The sequence below is a fragment of the Rhinopithecus roxellana genome, chromosome 10, assembly GCF_007565055.1.
Source record: "Rhinopithecus roxellana isolate Shanxi Qingling chromosome 10, ASM756505v1, whole genome shotgun sequence".
Taxonomy (NCBI): domain Eukaryota; kingdom Metazoa; phylum Chordata; class Mammalia; order Primates; family Cercopithecidae; genus Rhinopithecus; species Rhinopithecus roxellana.
The window spans coordinates 133,899,658-133,927,209 of NC_044558.1; the positions used below are offsets into that span (position 1 = coordinate 133,899,658).

Genomic DNA, 27,552 nt, shown 5'->3' on the forward strand with positions numbered 1-27,552 from the left:
AGGCACGTACCACCATGACCAGCTAATTTTTTGTATGTTTAGTAGAGACGGGGTTTCACCATATTAGCCAGGATGGTCTTGAGATCTCCTGACCTTGTTATCTGCCTGCCTCAGCCTCCCAAAGTCCTGGGATTACAGGCTTGAGCTACTGTGCCTGGCCAGAAATGTTTTAATTCCTAGTCATTTATATACAACAATAAGAAAAATGGGAATGATAGCATCACTTATCTTTTAAAAGCATTCTGATTCTTTCACTGTTTCTGGGGATTTTTTTAAGGCAAACACCAAAAGGTGAAGAAAGTCATCTTTTTGAGATGTTGGACCATGTTAAAATAGTACCTGTGGTTGACTGGGAAAACTTAGAGAGTTCCTGTTCTCAAAGTAATTGCTGTGGGGCATGGGGGGTGGCTTCTGATCGACACTGAGAAATGATTTCTGGCTTTATCACTGAACTTTTATGGTAGCACGTTCAAGTCGTTTGACCTTTTTATGTCTAATTTACCTAACTGTGAAATAACAACACCTGCAATAATATACTAAAGAGAATTACTGTAGGATCTGTGCTCTTAATGTTCCTTAAGTTCCTGAACCAATGAGGCTTAGTGAAGAGCACAATCTTACTATTCTACTTTTCTCTATGATATACCTATTCCAAGAATGAGTCAATTGCTTTTCTGTTGCTCATAGTCTTGACAAAACCACTTTAAAGTGGGTTAATTAGAGGCTTGAAATTATAATGATGAGTTCCGCAACAGTTCTCACACTGCCAGTGTACGCTCAGGAATCCAATCTGAAGTGCGCAAATTAGCCAGATGTAAAATTGGGGGTGGAATGTGGGGAGCTGAGAAGAAGCACTACGAGATAATTTTCAGGAACTTTAAGCTCAATTGCTTGAAAGCATTTCAATTTCAGGTTGCTTCAGCTCTCTATTTCTGAGTTACATCAGACTGAGAAATATGCCATTGTTATCTCTCTGTTTAACTGTCTAATCAACAGCTGCTAAGAAAAAAAAAAAAGGTCAGCTTTTGTGAGATAGAGTGGTTCTTAAAAGTGAGAGAATTACTGCTCAAATGAACTTCTGCATTTCAAAGGCAAACCAGGCAAACCTAATAACGGAGGAAATGAGGTGGCAAGGTGAATTTCAACTCTAAGTAGGGATTCGGATCAGTTGAATTAAACTGAAAAGAGACAAAGAATTTTGAGCAGATATATTTTGTTACTTGTTCATTCTGTGACACCCAATACCCTTTAAATGTTATCTAGTCATTCAGAAGTTAAATGACCCAGGTTGCAAATGAAAAGACAAAGAGAGGGCATGAAAAGTAGGAGAGGAAGGGAAGAAAGAGAAAATGTAAAGAAAAACTCATTTAGAAAAACTCATTGTCCTTTCTTAAGAAATATATAACCAACTGGTAAAGAAGCCATTTAAAGAGGGGTATTGAACATAAACATATAGGTATATGAACAGTTACTGCCTGCATTGTAAGTGTCTTGGGGATTATACAATGAGGTCATGAATTATCTATAATTAAAACGATGTTATTAATAGTTTCAGATACATGAAGTACTTTATATGCAATATTAACATAACATAAAGACCCACTTCTCTCATTCAATACTAAAACAGAATTCTTCTATGACCTAAGCCATCATGAGCTAAATACAATAATTAATATATGCCTTGTATGTTCATTCTTTCAGAGGCATTTGAACCAGAGTGACTCCATCTTAAACAGGGGCTGGATAAAATGAGACTGAGATCTACTGAGCTACATTCCCAGGAGGTTAGGCATTCTTAGTCACAGGATGAGATAGGAGGTTGGCACAAAGTACAGGTCACAAAGACCTTGCTGATAAAACAGGTTGCAGTAAAGAAGCTGGCCAAAACCCACCAAAACCAAGATGGCAATGAAAGTGACCTCTGGTTGTCCTTACTGCTCATTATGCACTAATTATATTGCATTAGCATGATTAAAGATACTCCTACCAGTGCCATGACAGTTTACAAATGCCAGGGCAATGTCAGGAACTTATCCTATGTGGTCTAAAAAGGGGAGGAACCTTCAGTTCCAGGAATTTCCCACCCCTTTCCTAGAAAACTCATGCATAATCCACCCCTTGTTTAGGATATAATCAAGAAATAACCATAAAAACAGCCAACCAGCTGCCCTTGGTGCTGCTCTGTTTATGGAGTAGCCATTCTTTATTCCATTACTTTCTTAATAAACTTGCTTCCACTTTGCTCTATGGACTTGCCCCAAATTCTTTCTTGCACAAGGTCCAAGAATCCTCTAATGGGGTCTGGATCAGGACCCCTTTCTAGTAACAATTCTTTTTTTTTTTTTTTTTCTGAGACAGAGTCTCGCTCTGTCGCCCAGGCTGGAGTGCAATGGCATGATCTCCACTCACTGCAACCCCCACCTCCCGGTGTCAAGCAATTCTCCTGCCTCAGTCTCTCGAGTTGCTGGGATTACAGGCATGTGACACCACGCCCGGCTAATTTTCGTACTTTTTAGTAGAGGCAGGGTTTCACCTTGTAGGTCAGGCTGGTCTTGAACTCCTGACCTCATGATCTGCCTGCCTTGGCCTCCCAAAGTGCTGGGATTACAGGTGTGAGCCATCGTGCCCAGCCTTTAGTAACAATTCTATAATTGTTAATGAATCTCTGATGTATAACAAATAGTGCTCTAGGCTTCCGGGTTATAATAGTGAACAAAACAGACCAAAGCTCCTGCCCTCCTAGAGCTAACTTTCTGTTGGCGGAGGAGACAGAAACAAATATATCATCTATCAAAATGTGCAAGTGCTAAGGAGAAAATAAAGCAGAGGATGGAAGTAATGAGCACTGGGGGATGGAGGTTGCCATTTTAAATCAAATGGTTAGAGACCATTTTAACAGAAACTTCTAGATACAAAGCAGGATTATGAAACAGAAACTTATAGACACAAAGTAGGTTACTGACACCAAGGCACAGCCAGGAGGCCAGTGTGGCTTGAGCAGAATAAGTAAAGAGGAAAGTGGCCAGAGAGAGAGGGGAGATGGGGAAGAGGGCCAGGTCATATTGGGAGACTTGTGAAGCCAACACAAGAGTTGACTTTTGCTGCGGAAGGTGTTGAGCAGAGAGGTGACATAATCTGTGTTACATTTTTAAGGGTTCACTGTTGCTACTGTGTTAGAGAAGACTCTACAGAATGGATGGATGAACAGAAGCAGGAAGAGTCAGAAGCCTACTGTAAATAATCCAGGTGAAAGATGGTGCTCGTTTAGACCAGGTAGTAGTGAAGGATGTGGGCAGATTCTGTAACATACGGTGCAATGAAGAGGGGCAGTCACAGACATGGCTAGAGGGTGAGATTGTACAGTGGTTAGCATCGCAGGCTCTGGACAGACCTGGGTTCAACTCCACTGTATCCTCCTTGTTAACTGAACAGCCACAGGGAAATCATTTAGCTTCTCTAAGCTTCACTTTCTTCTTCTGCAAGTGAGGTTCCTAAGAGTACTTTATGAATATTTACCTCAGAGAGTTATTGTGATATTTAGATGAGACACAGCACCTGACACAAAGTAAGTATGTATTACGCTCGATAAATATGAACTAAAATAACAGAAAAAAAAAAAGAGTAACCAGGAGCATGCTCACTAAGGGTTGCCTGAGCATGCTGGTGAGCACATACATACTCTGTTTTATCAGAAGCTATGGAAATATTTGGTGAGGAGACAGACAGGAGCAGCTGACCTTTTAGTGTAATTAATCATTTTGGCTTCCCTGTGGAGAGTGGATTGAAGAGGGACTTAACCGGAGACAGAGACAGGAGGCTACTGCAGTTGTCCAGGCACAAAATGAAGAGGGCAGCAGGAAGACACTGGCAGTACGAGTGGAGAGGAGTGAGCAGCTCTGCCAGGCTGTCCGGGTGAGCACGGTACAGGGGACCTGGTGAATGCACTTCTAGTTGGTAGCCGCTTACCGAACTGTGCCACTCATGGAGAAAAGGGGCTCTGAGTTATTTTAGGGAGAGGCTGATGATGACATCAAGACTCAGTTTCCCTGCAACGCAGCACACTCAGATCGGAACAACCAAGAAAGGAAAATGTCAGGGGCCTCCAGGGGAAGCCAGAAAGGGCCTGGTTGCCTGTCACCACCTGCACCCAAAGCATTGATATTTTCTTGATATGTGTGTTTATTACTTTATTCTCCCTTGGTTTGTGTCAGTGTTAAACATGAGGGCGTGATCAACGATAAAAACAAGATAAACATGAGACACTTCTAGAATCAATGATATAGCTAATAAAATGAGGGGTGATGGAGGGGAACATTTTCAAGGAAAACTTGCCCAAATAAAAATTGTTTTCTGTTGAAACTACATAGACATGAGTTTGTTTATTCCTTTTGGAGCTCATTTGTGAGCCCTCTTGCAGCATCCATTTAGGATCTGAACACTGAAGCTGTCTGAGTCTGAGTACTTCCTACCCTAATGAGCTTCAGGAAAGCTGACGTGCCTCTCCTTCCTTCTTGGGTCTTGGTGAGCTGAGCGTGAAGGCCTCGCCACAGCTCCCAAATCCACTGACATTTAATTAGCACAGTCGCTGTGATCCCATAGCGGGCCTTCCCCGATGAGAACTACAAAGCACCGCACAGAGTGGGCACAACACAAGCTAAACAAATTCCTAGTCTCGTAGATAAAGAGCTGCCTTTGCAAACTGGACCCTGTGAATATTTCCTATCAGTCCTTTACTGGTACTACTTTTAGGCAATGCTGCTGTGCTAAGGGGAAACAAACACAAATATGAGGAGCCTCAGGAAATCTAGGAGGGTGGACATTTTAAACGTACACACACTTCTGCTGAAGAGCAATTGCAGTTTATTTAGGGAACAAATAACACACTTGCTCAGTGACAGCAAGACAATCTGTGCTGTAATGCCACCAGTGTTTCTCTGATTCTCCCCTCTTCTCCAGGTTTTAGAACTGATATTTTGCCCTCATTCTGCTTAAGATAGGGATCTGAAGAGGACACTCTGGCTGAGCTGCTTTGAGTCACTGCTTCTCTGACTCTACTGTGCATTCTGGCGTGTGGCTGCTTTGCAGGTAGTAAATCCCACAGCGTCCTCTGTTCAGTGCGGTCCAGTTTGTGTCCCTTACTTCCCCTCCATCAATAGATTGTTGTTAGAAGGCTGCTGGTGACCTGCTAGGGGCCAAAGCCACGGGTCTGGTTTACAGCTGCGGGTCTGGTTTACCTCCTTTATTGATTCTTGAGGGTCTTTGCCCCCACTCTCTTTTGTGAATCTCTCTCCTCCCTTGCTTTTATATCACATTCCCTCGGGCCTCTCATTTTCAATCGATTTCTGTGGGTTTCAATTCCTCCTTCTTTCCTTTAAAGTTTGCCATTTCTCAGGATTCAACTCTTGATCTTTTACTCCTCTCATTCCAATTGATCTTCCCAGGAAATCTCATCTACAACTGCAAGTTCAAACAGCATCTATATGCCAATGTCTCCGTACATCTATGTTCCAGGCCTGGCTCTCCTTCCTGAGAATCAAGGACATAGAACCAACTGCCTGTTGTACACCTCCACCCCAGTGTCCCATCAGTTCCTTAAATACCAAAAGTCTAGAACTAAGCTGCTCCTCTTTCCATTTCACCACGAGCCTCCTCTGTCTCCAGTCTTTTGAAATGCAACATCATCTGTCCACCAGCCAGCTTTATACCTAGAACCATCCAAGACTCTCACTTCATTTTCTCTCACCTTAAGGCATTCCCAGACATTCAATCAGCTAGAGATGAAGTGGTTCTTGGACTTAGGAAAGGGCAGTGGTTATGGATTCTCCTTGCTCCTGGGATACAGGCCAAAACCCTTAGCAAGATCTGCATGTCCTCCTGATCCGGCCCTGCCTCCCTCATGTGTCTCACCCCTGGTCCTCTCTCTTATGGCACCCTAGCTATTCTGGCCATTTCTTATTGTTTGGTCATTAGGACTTTGCACATAAAGCAGTAAGAGACTCCAGATTCTCGCATGGCCTTATGGGGACAAGAAGTGCACGCCCATGGAGGAGAGTGTTGTGGTTTTTACTCGTTTGTTTTGGTGCAAGCTATTTTTCAACATATATTTTCATGTGTATAAGTGGCAGAGGTTAATGTCTTTAATTTCTGAGAAGGAGAGTTAACAGAAATGAAGTTAGTAACAATCAGCTTAGGTTGGTACCAGGAAGGTGGAGAGCACAAAAAGAGAAGGAAGGGAAGGAAATGAGAAGAGGCTGTCTCTGGATCAGATGATCAGGCTATCAGACAAATAGGGAAGGAAGCTGAGAAGGTGAAAAGTCTGGAGTAGCTTTTTTTGAAACTGTGGTCTGCAGACAACTTGAATAAAAATATCCAGGATATATGGTAAAAAGCAATTGCAGGCTCTACTCCAGATCTTCTCAATCAGAGTCTCTGGGGTCAGAGTCCCGGAATTTAATGCACTACAACTTGAGAACCACTGCTTTAGAGCTCAACTCTAATACACAGTGTTCCCCAAGTTGTATATCAGATGGAAGCAGAAGACTACCTTTGCCCCCAGCTAGGATTCTTTAGTTTGCCCTCTGACCTGGATACCTAGATCTATCTCATTTCAATGACTTCTGCCTTCATTTCCCCTTCTTCTGCCTCTGTTCTACTTGATTCATCCACACACTGGTTCATACTTGATTCATTCCAATTCTGAATCTACTGAATGAACATGTGCCTGCCCTGTCAATTGTTAGTCAATTGTCATTTCTGATCAGGCTTCCACTGTCCATAGAATGCTTAAATCACAGAACTGCAGCAATCAGAGAAAGAACCTCTGGAGTGCTCTTTCTGATGCAGTCAGAACCTTTACATGTATGTCATTCTGTCTATAGGTGTGTGTGTTAGTTACATTCACATACAAAGTGAATTAAACACTATAAATATAAGCATGAAAAATATTTAAAAATAAATGACTCAGTTCTCACAAGGATATTTCAGATATGGGACACAGGAAACTTCTCAACTGTGAAGATTATAAAAATAATCTAAAGAAGGATTTGGCCAACTAAATACAGCTCCTAGGTCAAATTCAGTGTGCCACCTGTTTTTTAAAATAAAGTTATATTTGAACACAGCCAGGCTTATTTGTTTACATATTGTCTATGGCTGTTTTTGCTCTAGAATGACAGAGTTGAGTATTTGCAAAAGAGACAGTATAACCTGAAAAGCCTAAAATATTTGCTATGTAATACTTTGCAAATCCCTGGCATAGTAACAGAAACCTGCAAATTGTTTTCAGGTCTCACACAGCTGACAACAAGAAACAGAAAAGCATAGATAGATAGATAGATAGATAGATAGATAGATAGATACATACATACATACATACATACATACATACATACATATACACACACACATATATATAAAGTTACATATATGTGTATAGAGATACATTTCTAGAAGTTTTCTGAGACCAGCTAATTTCATATTTCTAAAATCGATCACATTTGTCAATAATATAAATCCTGACAAGGGACTTTTCAGAATTTTCCCCTACCTTATAATTTCAAATAATCACTTGGTTGTGACATAGAAGGGGAGTTTTTTTTTTTTTTTTGGTCTGGCTAAGGGTTACTATTTCCCTTTCTGAAGCCTGACTTTTTTTTTTTTAGCTCAACAATTTGTCTTTCAGCATTAGTTTGTCACAATGCTCTGCCACTGTGCTGTGCTCTGTAAGTAATTCTGAAACTCAAAATGCACCAACAGCCATAAAACAGAAAAGCTGAGCAATCTCATCACATAATAGTAAGACTCATATACCTACATGATTCCATGGGCTACTACACAAGGAAAACTGACTTTTTTTTTTTTTTTTTTTTTGAGACAAAGTCTTCCTCTGAAGCCCAGACTGGAGTGCGGTGGTGCGATCTCAGCTCACTGCTATCTCCGCCTCTCAGGTTCAAGCGATTCTCGTGCCTCAGCTTCCTGAGTAGCTGGGACTACAGGCACATGCCACCATGCCAAACTAATTTTTGTATTTTTATTAGGTTGGTACAAAAGTGATTGTGGTTTTAGTCATTGGTAAAAATAGCAGAGACATTGTTTCATCATGTTGGCCAGGCTGGTCTGGAAGTCCTGACCTCAAGTGATCTGCCCACCTCAGCCTCTCAAAGTGCTGGAATTACAGGCATAAGCCACTGTGCCTGGCGGGAAAAACTGTTTTCATACACCACTTTGATATTATAGTACTGGATCTACTGACTAAACGAGAATTAGTTGGCTCTCTCTGTCCTGACATTCTGTCCTAGCTCATACTTCCTCAGTGTGCCTTCAGGATAAAATGTCAGCTATATAGTTAAGCTTTCTTTTTTTTCTTTTTGAAACAGAGTCTCGCTCTGTCGCCCAGGCTGCAGTGCAATGACTCCATCCCAGCTCACGGTAACCTCTGCCTCCCGGGTTCAAGCAATTCTTCTGCCTTAGCCTCCCAAGTAGCTGGGATTACAGGAGCCTGCCACTATGCCTGGTTGATTTTTGTATTTTTAGTAGAGATGGGGTTTCACCATGTTGGTCAGGCTGGTCTCAAACTCCTGACTTCAAATGATCCACCTGCCTCAGCCTCTCAAAGTGCTGGGATTACAGGTGTGAGCCATGGTGCCTGAGCTATAGTTAAGCTTTCTTCATTTATGTCTGAGCAGGAAAAATAAGCTAATCAATAAATATTATATGCAGATACATGCAAGTACACACATAAACCCATATATACAGAATATTACTTAGTGCTCTGACCTAAGTATTTTTACATTGGCTTATGTGTTTACTAATTACATTTTCTCATGGGTTTATTTATAATTGATTTATCTGCAAATACTTGCATAATAATGTCAGGTTATAAATGAATAAAAGGACAATCAATAAATAATCATTTTAAGACTTATAACATTGCTTTGGGGTTGGTGGATATTTTCTAAAGCAGACTTCTGTGCTATTTATCTCTGCATTATTCTGTTCAGCATTTTATAGAATCATTACCATCTCATTTATTTTATGGCAACAGAAGTAAGAACTAAGCACTCTGGCCGGGTTCGGTGGCTCATGCCTTGTAATCCCAGCACTTAGGGAGGCTGAGGTGGGCGGATCATCTAAGGTCAGGAGTTTGAGACCAGCCTGACCAACATGGAGAAACCCCATCTCTACTAAAAATACAAAATTAGCCGGGCGTGGTGGCGTGCGCCTGTAATCCCAGCCACTCAGGAGGCTGAGGCAGGAGAATCGCTTGAACCGGGGAGGCAGAGGTTACAGTGAGCCAAGATCACACCATTGCACTCCAGCCTGGGCAATAAGAGTGAAACTCCATTTCAGAAAAAAAAAAAAAAGGACTAAGTACTCTAAGGAACTATTAGCAGAAATGTATAATATATCACATTTCAATAAATATTTCTATGCAATTAGTTTTTGGTACTTAAAATCCTTCAGAATTTGATAGGACGTGTCCCACCCTAGCTACCTCCCACAGTTGCAACACACGGCTTTCTTTCTTCTTGATGTAAGGTCCCAGAGAAGCTGGCTGTCACATACACACACACAGCATGCTGAATATTGCCCCCATCTCTGTGCATATTTTCTCTATGATGAAAATGCTTTCCTCGGTTTATCTAAATCTTATCAATCCATAAGATTCATCTAAAATGCAAGTCCCACCACAAAGCCTTATACAGTAACTCCAGCCAATACTAACCTATTTCACCTGTTTCCTTTCTAGCCATCTGTAGCAGCAGTCCCCAGCCTTTTTGGCACCAGGGATCAGTTTTGTGGAAAGCAATTTTTCCACGTACCGGGGCGTGGGGGGGAATGGTTTTGGGATGATTAAAGCACATTATATTTATTGTGCATGTTATTTCTACTATCGTTACACACTCACCATAATATAGAATCAGTGGGAGCCCTGAGCTTGTTTTCCTGCAACTAGAGGATCCCATCTGGGGGTGAACAGAAGACAGTGACAGATCACCAAGCATTAGATAAGGAGGACGTAACCTAGATCCCTCACACAGTACAGTTCACAACAAGGTTCATACTCTTATGAGAATCTAATAGCACCACTGACCTAACAGGAGGCAGAGCTTAGGTGGTCATGCTTGCTTGCCTGCCACTCACCTCCTGCTGTGTGGCCCGGTTCCTAACAGGCCACGGACTGGTACCCGTCTGGGGTTTGGGGGTTGGGAACCCCTAACCTACAGCACTTGTTGACTATCACAGTCACTCATTTACTTACTCTCTCACTCAGTGAATCAGAAGTATTTACTACATCAAACACAGTACTATGCACTGGGTAACATTCATGAGTAAAACCTAACTCCTGCCTTTATGAGGTTTGGAGTCTGGTGGAAGAGACAAGTCAAGAGGCCATGTGAATTTGGTGATATATGTTCTATGATCACAGTAGGCATGGCGTGCCATGGGCACACGCAGGAGGGACATCCACCCAGGCTTGGGCTACAGGAATGCTAAGGAGCTGAGGCTATGGAGTCTAAGTGTCTGGGGTATCTGAGTTGTACACATGGTGGGAGGACCAAGAGTTCTATTATGGATACTGTTAAGTGTGAGATGCCTAAAAAGACATCCAAATGCAGATCCTGAGCAAGCAGTTGGAGGAACCAGTCTGGTGTTCAGAAGACAGGCCCACGCTGAAAATGTACATTTGGAATTTATCATGGTACAGCTGGTGTTTAAAGTCATGTGACTAAGTGACATTCAGGGAGTGAGCGTCGATTAAGAAGACAAGAGATCCATGGAATGGATCTGACTAGAACACCTCTAACAGAAGCCAGAGAAAGAAATAGAAGCCAGTGAAGCAGAGGGAAAGACCAGGAGACTGTGCTGGGCAAAAACTAAGTGAAGAATATTTCACAGAAAGTAGAGTGGCCAACTGTGTCAAATGTTAGTGACAGGACAAAAGATGTGGAATGGGGGCAACCTTTAGATTGGTCAAATAAGCAGTGACTAGTGGCCTCACCAAGAGTGGCTTAGGTGGCACAGTGAAAATGAAAGCCTGGCAGAAATGGGTTAGCGAGAGAATAGAAAGTGAGGAATAGGAGACAGCAATTATATACAATCTTTTGAGCACTTTTGCTATAAAAGACAGCAAGTTATGAGCCAGTGGGCTAGAGTTTTTTTTAAAGAAGCAGATTTGCATGCACGAATGCTGAGCAAATGATCAAATGAGGGAGTACAGAGGGAAAGCGATATCTCTCTGTTCCTCTTGCTCCCTCTGGTGCTCTCTCTCTCTCTCTCTTGCTCTGCCACACTCACTTTCCCAAGCACACTCCTAACCTGAGATCCCAGAGCACCTCAGATACACATTTTTCCTAGGACTTGATGCAATGTGGTTGTTTTGGTGTCTCCCTCCTGTAATAAAGGTATACTCCATGGGGAAGAGACAATGCCTCCTTTCCATATCCCATGCATTCCCTACCCACCCCACAACTGCATCTATAAAGCACATGCCCCAAAAGGAATCATGTGGTCTCAAAGAGGGAGACATCCCTGCTAGCACGAAAGCTCCCAGAGGAAAGGGATTTGGGTGTCTCTGCTCACTACTTTATCTCCAGCCCTGAGAGCAGCAGGCTTTTCACATACCTGAGCAAGTAGGATAAGTCTATTTTCAGTGATTTAATATGATAATCTCTTCATGTTTACAAAAGTTGTTTTTCAACTAAGTTCATATATTAGAAAAGTCCTACATTATCAAAGTCTGTCTATAGAGTGAATGTAATATCTATTTTCATAATGGCTGTTGGATTAAACACACTTCAAGATTAATTACATTCACTCCTGCTAATAAATCAGAAGTGTTGATCATTGTCTCTGAGGACCAAAAGACAGCTATGTGCATTATTTCACCTGGTGTGTTCTACAGAATGGTTCTGTCCATTCTGTGTTGTACTATATCCTTGCATAAACTCCTTTCTGAATTAAATGCCAGTAGAAAGGTGGTCATTAATGAATACTATAGGTATCAATTATACTCTTGGTTACCAAGAAGCTCAGAGCCACCACTGATAAACTGTAAGAATGTTAGCCAAGACCTCTGGTGTACTTAGATCCTCTTTCTTTCTCATGGCTTTTGATCTTGTATTCTAACAAGCTAATTATACACATGCATTTCTCATTCAACCTCAAATTCTGTTTATAACTGATGACATGTAAATAAATACATAAATATCTAGTAGCTGATTAGTTACTGTTACATCATTTAAAACATAATTGAATCCAGTAAAAGAGCCATCACAGTCCAACTACTCTCTGGAGCTCATAAGTCTCTGAAAGTTTACTTTGCAAATGCAGCTCACTGACAGCCATCATATTTTTATAGATGAGAAGGCTGAAGCCAGAGAAGTTAAGCGATGTAAATAGCTCACAGAGAAAATACAGGGTGCAGGGGTGGAATAATAGCTAAGCTGTTTGCATAATATTCTTGGTACAACATTCTAGCCAACATATTACTGAGCTACAAGTGCCTCTGTGAGTTGAGAAACTCAGCTGTGTTTTCTACGTTGTGCACTACAAGCAATAATAAAGATGAAGTAATGGTAAGTTACTTAAAACCCTTCAAAGATATTAGAGATGGAAGTTATGTATCCAATTACAAACCATCCTTCTGCATCTACAAATAAAGTAAATGAAGCAATGCTGATTACTACATATTAGCATAAGAAAATAGAAGCTGCAGAAAGGGGAAGAGCATAAATCTCTAAGGAAAACACTGTAAGTAGTCTGAGTGATGGATACACTTCATATGGTTTCAGTATAAATTAAACTTTAGCTATTTGGAGTAATTTACATGCATATCCCTTAAAATGAATATAGCTCAAGCAATTGCAGTTAGTTATTAGAAACAGACTTTTTAAAGAAAAAAGTGGATTAATGAAGACTATCAGGAAATCCAGAAAATTTCTTTAGCATGTCATAAAGAATCCCTGTCCTTAAAACGCCATGGCCATTCCTACCATTCTCTCTCTCTCTCTCTCTCTCCCCCTCCCTCCCCCCTTGAAAGTTAAGAAAGAGTTATTGACTTTGATTAGGGATAAGGTAAAAATTCAAGGGTCTGAAATATACTAGGGAGTGCTATGCATTTTCCTTTTCCTGGAAAAACTAATCATAAAAGCCTTGCCTGATATCTCCAGCTCTCCTATTAGACTTTGAATTCAACGGATACTCAAAGCAGGCAGAAGGAGGAGACGAAGACACAACAATGGCATTTTACATGGCTAGAATTCAGACTGATGCTCTAATAATTATGTCACTCAGAAATAAATATATATCTAACAAACATGGAATGTTAAGCAAACAAATAATTGCTTCCACTTCATGATCTTTATATCAAACCAAAAATTAGTGAGTCCCATTTCAATCCATTTCCTAGATTGCATTTTTTATTGTACCCATTAACCATCAATTTGAGAGGTCATTTAAATGGCCATAACCCAAAGGTTCTTAGTTGCTCAGTGAAATATACGGAAGTGCCTATTGGAGAATTTAAATCTACTCTATAATACCTAGGCATTTTTTCCCCATTATACTTTGTGGAAAGTTTCTTTTGTAAAAATAAGGCCTCCTGGGTGTCCAGATTTTGTGGATCCACTATTAATTAGTAGCCAGATCCGATATACGTGAAACAAAGAACAATTCCAGGATAATATACAGCATAACCTAGTGTAAAAGTAAGTAAGTGGTTCTAGGTGGACATAACAAATGTAAGAAATCAAAACAAAGAACAGATAGTTGCTGGCTGTAATTTATCTAGGAAATGGGTTAGGTAGGTCTCAGTTTGAATCTTAAGGGTATGAAGGTAACACTAAGATGAATTGTAACAATAGGAGGAGATATTCTATTAGTAAAAGAGAAAGACGGTATCATGAAGAAAAATAAGAAAAGTGCCTAGCAAGAAAGAAGATATTATAGGGCCTGTTGATACAGAGTTTACTAACAATATTGGCAAGGAGTAATGTATAAAACTAAAAAGAAAGTCAGGAGCAGTTAAATAAGACTATGGATTGCCAGCATGCTATTAGAAGCTTTGTAGGAGTCTCCTAATCTTACATAGTGGAGATATTATCTAGAAATATTATCAGCATGCATGCATTTTTGCCAGAAGTTATTCCTTCAAACTCTAGAATTCTAGAGTGTCTGCTATATTCTAGGCACTATACTTGACATGGAAAAAAAAAAGATAATTGTATCTGTACCCAAGAAATGTGTGCTCCAGTGGCAGAAATTATCATTAACTTTTATCATGGTAATGATAGTAACAGAAAAATATCTTTATTCAGTTTTTTAAATTATAATACTTAAACTATATCAAAGCTTTAGAGTATATCATGTCCTAGACACTCATTCATTCATCCTTCAATTATTCATGCATTTGTGCAACATTTGTTAAGTGCCTACAGAGTCATTACAGTTATCAAAGATGTTTACATAATTCAAATTATTGTAGTTTACTTCACATAAAAACATATGTAGATACCACACAAGATCCCTACTAATATGACCAAAAGAAGTTTCTCTCCCTAAAATATTTTTGGCTCCTTTTTGCAGAAGTTCTTCTGCCTGCCTGGACTGTCTTCCTCCATTCCTCTCTTTCAAGATTTAGTTCAAATGTCACCTCTTCCAGGAAGCTCTCTTGACTCCTAGGGGAAGTACACCTTGTACATAACCTCCAAGTTAAGACATGCACATTCAACTATAATGATTTATCTCTCTCGCTCTTCCTTTTATATACACTTCATTGTGAGCTTCTTTTTTTTTTTTTTTTTTTTTTTTTTTTTTTTTGAGACGGAGTCTCGCTCTGTCGCCCGGGCTGGAGTGCAGTGGCCGGATCTCAGCTCACTGCAAGCTCCGCCTCCCGGGTTTACGCCATTCTCCTGCCTCAGCCTCCCGAGTAGCTGGGACTACAGGCGCCTGCCACCGCGCCCGGCTAGTTTTTTGTATTTTTTTAGTAGAGACGGGGTTTCACCGTATTAGCCAAGATGGTCTCGATCTCCTGACCTCGTGATCCGCCCGTCTCGGCCTCCCAAAGTGCTGGGATTACAGGCTTGAGCCACCGCGCCCGGCCCATTGTGAGCTTCTTGATTGCATTTTTAGTCATCTTTCCATCTTAGAAACTAACACAATGCCTGACATAAGAGGTGTTCAATAAATGTTGTTGAAAGTATCTTATAATAAATAAGCCTGAGGTGAACTGCAGGTGATTAGTATAATATTCAAGTACTAATAGCTGGCTGGGGGAAGGGTCAAGCTACCCAGGCCTTCTTTTGCTCCTTTAAATATGCCAAGCTCATTGCCACTTTCAAGCCACTGGGATGTTGCCCTGCAAACCCCCCTACCCCCATGGTATCCTGCTGGCTTTTGATTTTTGACTTAGATCTAGTTTAAATTGCTCCTCAGAAAACCCTCCAGATCAGCCAATCTCTAATAGCCTCTAGTAACTGTCTTTCACCATGATCTATTCTTATTCACTGAATAGCTTATATGACCATCTGGCATCCTTCTGGTTCATTGTCTACTCTTCACTGCTCCCAGCCAGAATGCAAATTCCCCGAGAGCTGATCTGTTGTGGATCTTCTTTACCACTGCACTCCTAGTATCTGGCACAGTGCTTAGTATCTGGCACAGTGCTTGGCATCTAGTAAGCTCTCAATGCATCTATGAAACTCAATGAAAGAAAGAATGAGAAATGTAAATCCTTTACTCCACAGTGGTAAACTGATGGATCGAGGGCCGCATTCAGCTTGCTGCTGAGTTTTCTTCGGCCTGTTCAGTGTTTGTAAAAATCCTGAATGACCTGCCAACTTTTAAAAGTTAGGAGATTCCAGATTTTTACAAAATTTCAAAATATAGGCTTCTTTTGAAATACTGGAAGAAGTGGAAATTGAGGGCCTGCAAGCCCAGTTGGCAAGTCAGCAGAAGTGAGTAATGGCTCCCTGCTTTGGAAGAGGAACATCAGACTGCCCCAACCTCATCAGCCCCTAGATCACTCATTCACATACTCTGTCTGACCCTGAAAGTGGCTAGATTTTGGCCCTAATCTCTTCTACTAAAGCTTTCTCTTTGACCCACACTCTACAGCACCCTCCTAAAATTCCTGCAAATCCTGCCCTCATGGATTGCTGTCACACTAAATTTTGGAATATGTCTTTATAGATGAAGCATCAGAACTTTCCTTCTTATTATTTTTGCATTATGACATGGAAAGATTATATAATTACATACAAAACCTGAATTCATTATACACCAGAAGAAAATCTAGGTGAGTGTTTAAATGATCTCGAGGTGCTGAAAGAAAACTATTATGAAAACATTAAAGCCAGTAAATCAGAAAGAAGTAAATATAACTAATATGACTGACAAAAAGTTATTATCCCTAATTAAACTTCATTAAGGAAAATGAACCTTATAAAATAAGAGATAAATATACTTTCAAGTAATTCACAGAAGAAATACAAATAACCAAAGAACATATTAAAAGATAGCCCATTTTACCAGTAATCCAAAAGATATAAATCAAAATGTGATTCTCCTTTCATCTATCATATGTTAATTCATTCAGCAAACATTGTTGTTCCAAATACTATCAGTGTGGCCAGTATTTTTTAAAATGGTAATAATTTTAGGATTCAGTAAGAGAAGTACCATCATAAACTGTGGAAAACAATTTTACAGTATGCATCAGGAACCATAAAATAGTTACTACCCTGTGACCCAGTAATTAAACTTCTTGGAATTTATCCTAGAGAAATAATCAGTGTGGCAGACAAAGATTAATGTATGAGGATGTCAATCATGGCATAATTTATAATATCAAATACATTAGAAACCTAAATGTCTAACAATAAGGAATGATTACACAAATCATGGTACATTCAAATGAGGAACAATTATGCAGCATTAAAATTATGTTTTCAAAGACCATTTAGTGATACAGGAAAATGCTCATGAAAAATTTTCAAGCCTGCATTTTGAAAAGAATTAAATGTAACCAATCAGAGTGACCCATTCTCTCTTGCCTTATGATCCAGGAGTTATTTCTGCTTCCTACAGCTTGCTATCTAATACTTCTCCCCAACCTGAAAAGCATATAACATTTCTCCATATGCTTCTTACTTCAGGTAGGCATTAAATGCAGGGTCTCAGACAGAAGAACAGAAATTGCTTCAGGAGAGAATGAAACAATATGGCTTAATATATATTGGACATACACAAAGTACTGAACAGTTTTCTGGACTGTGTGTAGAGACTGTTTCCACAGAAAGCAAGAAAAGAATGTAAAAGACCAAGAGTAAAGCGGACAGATGGGGCAGAGGCATAAGGAAAATATGCAGAAGATAGAAAGTCAAAAAGTGCAATTAGTTGTATTTTAAGGAAATTCTCTGCACAACACTATAGTATTAGAAGTTAAGAAATTCCCTTTTTGAGGTATTTATAGTTTTATGTAGATCAGACAAGACACTTACAAGAAGCATTATTTGTTTCTTGTAACACCAACCACAGGAAAGGCCAAAAGGGATGTCACGGCAGAAAAAGCAGAACTACCTTACTACCATGAAAAGAACAACAACAAAAATTGAAAGTCTGAGAGCACCAGAATAAACTGTCTGCACAAAAGATGATTATAGTAAAACAAAGAGGAAGTTGCATCTTGGTTTTGGAAGTACTGAACTGTGCAAAGCCAGAAACCAATTTGCACAGTTATTTGCCTGCAGGAGCCCAGTGATTGCATATCCACAACGAAAACAGTGGAAACTGGACTCTACCAAATCCCTATAGCACAGCTACATGGCCACTTCTGAAGCAGTGCTTACAACCAATCACTCCTTGTGAGTTTGTGGAGGACAACAGATTCATGAGGAACTTGGCAACAATCTTAGGGATTGGCCTCCAAAGAAACCAAATATGACATCCTAGCCTAGAGAAAGCCAAGGAGTCACTTGCAGAAAGATCAGCAGAGCACAATGGTCCCTCTTCTGTGAGTAAAAGCTCATAATTTTTCATGAAAAATTGGTGAAGGGGTTACCCCATGAATAATACATTTATATGGTGGCCAGGAAATGACTCCTTGTGTCACTATAAAAGAATAAGCAAGCAATTGCTTAACTCTACACTGTCAGTTACATACAACTGGCCTACTTTCCTTCCATACCTGTGCCCTTTTTGGGTTCTAACAGGGACTCATGTGGACTCTTATTTAATATTTAATCTTTTACAGTGTAATCACGAGGCTTAAAGTATTCAGCAATTCAGAATCTCCTTTTCTCTTTATTCTCTTTCGTTTTGATGTTTGTTCTCTTTCTTCTAGAGGCCTGGCTTTGTTTCTGTACTTCCGTATTGGACTTTCATTGCTCTACAAATCATTGCTTTTCCAACATTTTTCTTCTGGGAAGTTAAAAAAAACAAAAAACAAAAAACAAAAACAAAAACACCTCGATATATCCACCCCAATCATTTTCATATCATTGATTTCTCTTCCTTTCAACAAGTTGTTTTAACCCCTTGTAACATTTTTTTTTACCACTTCTAAATTTCCACTTTTGGACAATTCCACCATCCTTTTTGCACATGTCTATTCTCCTCTTCAAGCACTGTAATAAACTCAAATTCATGAAAATAATTGGCCTTTATGCCATCTTCATTTTGAATTTATTTCATATATAGGTTGCTTTATTTTTTTTCTATCATCTTTCCATCTCTGAGCAGTGCTTGCATTCTTTACCCTCTTTGTCCATTCTTCTCAGCATGTAACAATGTCTTTTTAAAAATTTGTATTCTGTACTTGGTTTTTGTTGCTGTTGTTGTTTGTTTGTTTTGAGACAGAGTCTTACTCTGTCGCCCACTGGAGTACAGTGGAGCGATCTCGGCTCATTGCAACCTCCACCTTTCAGATTCAAGTGATTCTCACGCCTCAGCCACCCAAGTAGCTTGGATTACAGTCATGCGCCATCACACCCAACTCATTTTTGTATTTTTAGTAGAGATGAGGTTTCGCCATGTTAGCCAGTCTGGTCTTGAACTTCTGACTTCCAGCGATCCACCCACCTCAGCCTCCCAAAGTGCTGGGATTACAGGTGTGAGCCACTACACCTGGCCTGCATCCTCTACTCTTATGCTTGGTCTGCTTCAAACTGAAGTGACCTAACATAACTCTTTGCTTTACCTTGACATGTTCATTGTTACCCCTAAGACGCTGGTCATCTGAGATTGCTTTTTTAAATTTCGTAATGGATGTGAGGTGGTTCATTCATTGTCTGCTGGTCAATCTGTCACTCTGCTGGCTTCAGGGCAAGCTTAGCTGGTCTGGTTGTTCATTCCCCACTCAACAGCTACACAGTCAGACCTTATTCATGCAGCTGCTCACTCGCGCAAGAAGACAACCTCCCCCACAAACAGCAAGACTATCTTGCAGTCAAGAAAACAGAGGTGGCTCTATTTCCCCACTTTCTTCTGAAACTTACTACTGCTCATTTTGACCTTGCCTTTTTGACCTTGCTCATCTTCCTTGTCTCCTTCCCTCCACAGTGCTACAGCCTCTAAAGTAACTCCTTGACCCTGTACACATATGGCTCAGCATGTTTCTGTGTTCATTCTAGTAGCAAATATGATTTTAATTCTCAGCCTGGGATTTTTTTCTTTCTACTCACATTCAATCTCTAGTCATCTCTAGTCATTCCTTTGCTAGACTGACTCACTTTGTGTCACCTGACTTCTCTTTCTCTCTAAAATGACACCTTTTCCACATCCTAAATCTCCACTTTCTGCTTCCTTCAACTTGTCCGTCATCCTGGCTTTCAGTTGCTCAGCAGCTAAAACACTCATCTGTCCAGCTAAAACTCATCTGCCCTTACCACTTTCTGTTCTACATAGGCATTTTGATACACTATGAGAGACCTTAAAGTCTTCTCAATGAGCCAGATATATTATAAAACAATAGTGGTGTCTTTTGTTAGTATCTTTCAGAATCTGACTCCCTCCTGGAAGGCTTTGTAACAACTATAGTCAAGTTCACATATATTAGACATTTATAGAAAGGGTAGAAAAGGGCATAAGAAATGTCTAAAGACCAATCTTAAAAATAAATCTTCTGAGAATCTGACTTTATATCTATTGATGTTTATTCAATCAACTGATAAAACATACAGGGAAACAGAAGGGAATGATCGCCAATGGGAGAAAATGATGAGAAAGAAAGAGCAAGTCTCTAACGTTTGAACTTCATTTTGTAAAAACAAAGGAGCTATCATAGACAAAATCAAATTGGCGAATGTACATTTAAAATGTTTACCTCCTAAACAAATTTGCAAAATGCCAATTTAACGTTGATCTTTATGTTAATGGTATTAAATTTATGAATAGTACTCATCAGGCACCTGTTTTTTAAAGTTATAAAATGGAAACAGTTCCTTCAAAAGAATTTCCAATCAGAGGCTGCCAGTTTACAGCTTCCAATCAGAGGCTGCCAGTTTACAGCTTCCAATCAGAAGCTGCCAGTTTACAGCTTACACTTCCAATCAGAGGCTGCCAGTTTACAGCTTCTACAGAAAGTATGTCAACCTACAATTCAAGGAGGCCAGAGACTACCTGCCAAATTCGTCCTGATTAGGACTGAATGCACCCCCTCACTTCATACTCTGTCTCCGCAGTAGCCTCTCTTCCCCTCTCCTTCAGGACCCTCATTTGTTGCCATGGTTTATCCATGGTTCAGGCTGACATGGCAATTCTCCTCCCTTCTGGCCCAGTAGTTTTGGGTACCAAGCACTGTTTTCTTGTGGACTGTCCCCTAGCATACCTTGGGGTGCATAGTCAGGCATTCTGAGAGGCTGTTCCTCTCTTTAGCCCAAACCTAGGTGTAAGTGCTGAATAAATGAAGGGACCAGAACTTGAAAATGACAACAAGCCACGGATACAAAACATGATTGATAGGATGAGCAAAATAATGTAAAGATATAAAATGTGACACCTGATGGGCCAGAATATAGATATTGTGTCCAACATCTTTTGGAGAAACACCATCATCTCCACCCTCATCATCCCCATGGTCACATTCCAATCCTTGGTTGTAGGCATTCTTCATCACATCCACCTATCGAAAAAAAAAAAAAGAAGATTGAAATGCCAGAAACAACATCCGCTTTACACTGTTTATGAGGTTTAATTAACAATTGGGCAGCTTCATGAGCCTCAAAAGTATAAAAGGACCCTAAGTGAAAATGGCCTTGGAAACCATCTTTATTTCAATGAACATGAAAGTATTTTCCTACAATATTCCCCTTTTCCTTGGAAATTTTTGTTTGATATATGAATGTTTATAGTGCCAAAGTTCCCAAGAATTAGGAGAATCGGGAACCCCAATAAACATCCATTATTTACTAAGTGCCCACTAAGTAACAGGCAGACATGGTGCAAGAAATTGCCCTAGGAACTGAGGTTCCCAACAGTGGATGGGAGAGAGTACCCTCAAGGAATTTACTGTCCAGTGGGACAAGCAAGGAAAGAGGCAAACACAGTGGGGTGCTGTCAGTCCTACTCCAGGGCTATGTATGTTTCTAAGGAAGTGCAGAGCAGGGGCATATACTCAAGCAAGAGGTAGAGGGTGGGCCACAAGGAGGAAAGGGATGACAGGATAAAGGTTTTGTCCACAGAGGAACTAGTATTTTCAAAGGGCTATTGCACAGTGCCATTGTTGAATAAATATATCATTCACTGCCACATTTAACCATAGGATAGGAAATGTGTTGGTCCTTGTAACTCACTGCTTGCAGATAGACAGTGGGCTCTCATTAAATATATATTAAATCAAACTTCACCTTATCTCTCTTTTTGCCTGACCTCCCTGACTCCATTCTTTACTAATAAAGTGATGGCAAAAGAGTGTTGTGCCAAGCTTTCATAGGAGATGCCCATAGCACCAACAACGGCCCTGATATGAGTGGAGCTTAATCACCAGGGCACTGAGCTATATTATGTGAGTATGTTCTCAATGCTTTTGGAATCCAGTGCTTTTAAAATACAGCTGCATTATTTCATAATGTGCATGCCACGAGTGAAAAGGAAAAGATAACTTCTACAATAGGAAGACACACTAATGATCTCTGTGGAATCTCTACTAGAGTCTGCACAGTTTCCTTGAGGCCAAGCATTGTACAACATATTACTGAGAAGAACAACTACAAAAAAAATTAATTTTATTTTATTTTTCAGAAAGAGGTATAAATAAAATTTTTGAAGAATACAAACATTTTTTTTACATCCCTTCCTCATATGCTCCAATACACCATTAAACTAAAGCCAACTTTTTTTCTGGCAATACACATTTGCATATAGTTTAGTATAGTGTGATAAGTTGGCTAAGAAAAGCGTTTGGAGTGGATAAAACTACTGAAGTCATAAGGCCCAGATCACACAGGCCTTTGCCAACACAGGGCCTTCTGAGGTATTGGAAATGGTAGGTCATGATGCCCCATTTGTCTCGGTAGAGCAATGAAAATCAATCAACTTTTTTTCCTGACATGCATTCTCTAAACTTGTTCCTTTTAGGTTACCCAATATTAACCAAGCTTCTAAAAGTTTTCTTACCAGTTCTCTGGGTCTCATGTTAAAAAGAATTCTTTCTGCGTTCTCGCTGTCATGTCTGCTTTCCATAATGGCCAGTAAAAGTTTAGATGCATTGTTCTAGAGAGACAGAGTGAGTTAATGTGCATGCAAAGTCAATTTCATGGATTAATGATTTCTCTGCATTTGTTTTAATTGAGATTACTAGGACCACTTTTTTAATCAAACGGAATTTAAAACTGCTAATTTCATTTGTCTTGTTAACATTCTAAACTAGAACATTTTACTTCACTGTCAACACAAAATATAACTAATGAATCATGAGAGCTATGTTACAAGAGATATTTTAAATATTGGTGAAAAGGTACTTCAAATGCAAAATTGACTTACTATATACCGCACTAAAATATAATCATATTTTCCCTCACTGTTTCCTAAATAGGCATTTCATAATGATGATTTAATAAAAAAACAAGGTGAACAAGTATCAGTAACATATTTTACAGAAACGGTATACAATTTAAAGAATTTAGTACAATTGTTAAAATGAAATATTAATACATATTAGCAAATCGAAATCTAAAATTATATGAGCAATAATTAGAATTAATCTATAAAATTACAAATTCATGTGTTAGAAATATAAACTTATTGATAATGGCTTCCTAGTCTCACTATATGGCAGGCGATATGCAACTTGTTTCCCTTTGGGTTATGAAAGAATATCTTCTATTTTTGCTTAACAGAAAATGAAAATAGCTTATGTTGTCTTTGAAGTGTTCTAATTTGTTTTATCAATATATTATCTCAACCATTTCTACCTACAGATATCAAAAATATTTCTGATACAATTTATAATCCAAAATAGATACTCAGAGTTACAGAAAATCTTAGCCAAGGAAGCACAATATCCTAAACATTTTGAAAGATGTTATGTTATACTGTGTTTTTAATAGTGCTGGCATAGAATTTTGGCAAATTGCAATATGAAATTAAATATCCAGGATTTATTTCTACAGTGTGCTCGTAATATTCATTTAGATAACAATCTTAACCTCCACACACAATCTTTGATAGAAGTACAAAAGAATTGGAGTTAACATGGCTTTAAGATGCTCCTAAGTGACTCAAAGTTAACATATCATAGGATGAAAATTAAATTGAATTGTGTTTAGTCTAAATAATGACCACGCAAATTTTGTTAAAGTTGTGCAAATTAATTCTCCTGGGTAGTTTTAACACCAAATTCTATCCAACTATTTCCCCCCGCCACAGAAGTATAGCCTAAAGATCACCTTAAGTGACCAATAACAGTGACAATGATGAAGATGATGATTGACACTAATGTCACTGACTCATTATGAAAAGACTAGTATTTTGGGGGAAAGGTAGTATTATCTTTTTCTGCTCCATTTTCATATTTTGCAGACTTGAACCAATCCTAAAATTCTCTTCAACCATCTAGTATCCCACATAAATAACATGCCTAAAAGAGTAAGGTTCTAGGATTAGTAGAGAGCTTAAATCCTAGGAGTAATCTGAACAGATCATGGAATTCAAAGCTAAAACCTTGGCAACACTGACAGTGTTATCTAATGAACCTTCCCTCAGCAGGCCCAATACATGATAGCTTTAAAATACATCCAATTTCAGAATGCTATTGGCAATACGGTGTTTTTTCTAGCCAATCTTCTTTTCCATATAATGTCAGAAGAATAGAAATCTTAGAAATGGCCTAATGAAATATGAATCAAATTGAGAGTATGAGTCTATAAATTCCACAAAATCAAATGGAAATATCAGTGTCAGTGTAGGAGTTTCTTCTTAAAGAAGCCACATTCTTTAAAAACAAAACAAAGCAGAAATCTTTACCTATTTACAAGCAAAGCACTTCATATTTACAGCTCAGTTTTGCAAATGAAAATAAAAAGGACAACAAATATGAAAAAGTAATAGAATCTCATACTAAATGAGTATATAAAGCTAAGTATACTTAAAATTAGGGATGATTAAGCAATTAAATTCAGGAACAAACGACATAAAATAAAACCTTAATAATTATTAATATGACATCTTTTTAATGTTAAAGATAATTTATTATTTAAAGTACCCTATGCATGGAAATCCCTTAAATTTCTAATACATATTATTCTGTCTTACAAACATTGTTCTTACATCAGACACATGTACAAAGCCTCAAAGATGGTTTAGAAAAGTACACATGCCTCATTCACTAGGAAAAAAAGACTATACTTTAAATATTTCAAGTCAAATCTATATTTGGTATTTTGACTTATCCAACTGTCATATTTTTAAAAGGTAACAATTGTACATACTAAAATTAATAAAAATTTAAATAATGTTTTTTTAAAAAAGCATTTTCATTCGATTAGTTGAGAATATCTTTGTGCTGTTAAGTGATGCCCTCTCACTTATTTTTTTTACACAGGCTTTGATTTGTAAATAATCTATATGCTTATACTTTATTTTACACGGATGAGGCATTCAGTATTTCTGCCCATTAAGTTTAATTAACTACAAAAGAAATTTAAAGGTATAGTCTTTAGACTAATGAAGGATTTTAAAAGCCAAAGATCAAGAACTGTCTATGTTGTTTCTTAATGAATTATGGTTAAAGATGAAATTAAGATAAAACAACAAAAATTTTTCTAATAACTTGAATTTAAGCTGACTATCTCACAGGCTGGTTTCATTAACTGAAGCATGATGGTAATGCATCAAAGCACAAAAGTACATCTATGTAAGAATCACCTTTTCTAATCTATGAATAGAAAGAACAGAAGCTTATACATATTATAACTGAAAACATGAAAAAATACAAACCCATCTCTTCTATTAAAGAAGCAGTTAAGCTAGGTGTGGTGGCATGCACCTGTAATCCCAGCTTATCAGGAGGTGGATGCTGGAGGATCACATGGGCCCAGGAGTTCAATATCAGCCTGGGCAACATAGTGAGACCCTGACTCAAAAAAATAAAATAAAGATAAAGAAGCGTATGCTTACTAAGAGCCTTTAGCACAATCTTCACATAAACATATGTACTTTCCATTGTAATACCTAAACCTAAATTTAGAAACAGATTTAGAAAAATATCCTTCCTATTCTTCTTGGCTACAAATTTACCCATACAAAGTTAAATTTAATTATACATTCTTTATAGTCTTAGATAGACCAGGCTTCACAGAGAAATTGTAATTTAAGCAAGGATTATTTTTACCTCTTTAACCCTAAACACAATAATGTGGTCTTTACTAGCTCATCTCAATTGAATATCATGCCTTAGCATTTGGGCTTTATATAATTTATTGTGCATATTAATTTGTGTTCCTGAGCTCTTATAAATGAAACTGCTGGGAACTGTGTACAAGGCTTAAATTAAAGAAACCTCTTAAAGAGATTGTGGATATCACTGAAAGTATTTTGGGGAAAAACAAAATTTTAATGTAAAAGAGAACAACTTTTAGAAAGAATAGAGCCATAAAACTAAAATGCAGCACTCCTTTGACTTTGTCTAATTCCTTGTGACTTTCTGGGTGGAATTCTGTGGTCAATGTGTTTTAAAAATATATCAACACCTTTTGCTTCTCCCTATAAAGAAAAATATAAAATAAAAACTAGACCAGGCACGATGGCTCATGCTTGTAATGCCAGCACTTTGGGAGGCTGAGGTAGGCGGATCACAAGGTCAGGAGTTCCAGACAAGTCTGGCCAACACAGTGAAACCCTATCTCTACTAAAAATACAAAAATTAGCTGGGCATGGCGGCAGGCACCTGTAATCTCAGCTACTCGGGAAGCTGAGGCAGGAGAATTGCTTGAACCTGGGAGGAGGAGGTTGCAGCGAGCCGAGATCGCGCCACTGCACTCCAGCTTAGGCAGCAGAGCTAGACTCCATCTCAAAAAGTCAAGTAAAATAAAATAAAAATAAAAATAAAAACAAAAGGGAAATCATGAAACACAGTGGCTGCTTGGAGAACTTCCAGGAAAGGACCTTGCCATGGAATATTACCTCAAAGCTAACTTCACATTGCATCCGGAGTTTAGTAAGCACTGTACTTTCACTATCCCTTTCTGTCAATTGATTGGTTGAAAACATGATAGTATGCTTTTGACAAGAGCTGCTTAAAGATTGTACTATAGAAACTGTAGCTTTTCTGGCCTGAACAGTGGATTCGCTCTACCTTTAGCTGGAGCACCAGATCCATTCGGTATTTACCAAGAGGGTTTATGTCATTCAGAATCAAAGCAATGATGATATCAATCCCATTAGACTCATGTGTAGCGATACAGGTCTAGAAAACAAAATATTTGTTTAAAATAGCATTTGATTCACAACAGAATAGCACAGAACTAACAGGATATAAAGCAACATAAAAACCTTAATTTTTTTTTTTTTTTTTTTTTTTTTTTTTTTTTTGAGACGGAGTCTCGCTCTGTCGCCCGGGCTGGAGTGCAGTGGCCGGATCTCAGCTCACTGCAAGCTCCACCTCCCGGGTTTACGCCATTCTCCTGCCTCAGCCTCCCGAGTAGCTGGGACTACAGGCGCCCGCCACCTCACCCGGCTAGTTTTTTGTATTTTTTAGTAGAGACGGGGTTTCACCATGTTAGCCAGGATGGTCTCGATCTTCTGACCTCGTGATCCGCCCGTCTCGGCCTCCCAAAGCGCTGGGATTACAGGCTTGAGCCACCGCGCCCGGCCAAAAACCTTAATTTTTGACCTTTAAAAAATAGCTAAGATTTGCCTTTAAGCATGACTTATTCTTTTGTATAGGGTCTGGCAATTAATTGATTAGTATTGCTCAAATGGCCTTGTATGCAGAACACACAGAGAGACACTGCGTGAAGCACATATCTTTTAAAATATACTGTGTTTATAGAATTTCGGAGACTACTGGTTAAGTTAAATATCCTTTCATTCAATAAACTTTAATATACCAATCAA

General features: G+C 38.9%; 1 protein-coding gene across 1 annotated transcript in view; it reads right to left on the minus strand.

Annotated features, from left to right (window-relative positions):
* Positions 1-27,552, minus strand: part of ITPR2 (inositol 1,4,5-trisphosphate receptor type 2) — a 493,060-nt gene that overhangs the window by 115,621 nt on the left and 349,887 nt on the right. The window contains exons 43-45 of the mRNA XM_010379849.2: positions 26,792-26,902; positions 22,615-22,710; positions 20,999-21,121 (exon numbers count right to left, since the gene is read on the minus strand). Coding sequence (XP_010378151.1) covers positions 20,999-21,121; positions 22,615-22,710; positions 26,792-26,902 — 330 coding nt within the window. The remainder of the gene's footprint in view (positions 1-20,998; positions 21,122-22,614; positions 22,711-26,791; positions 26,903-27,552) is intronic.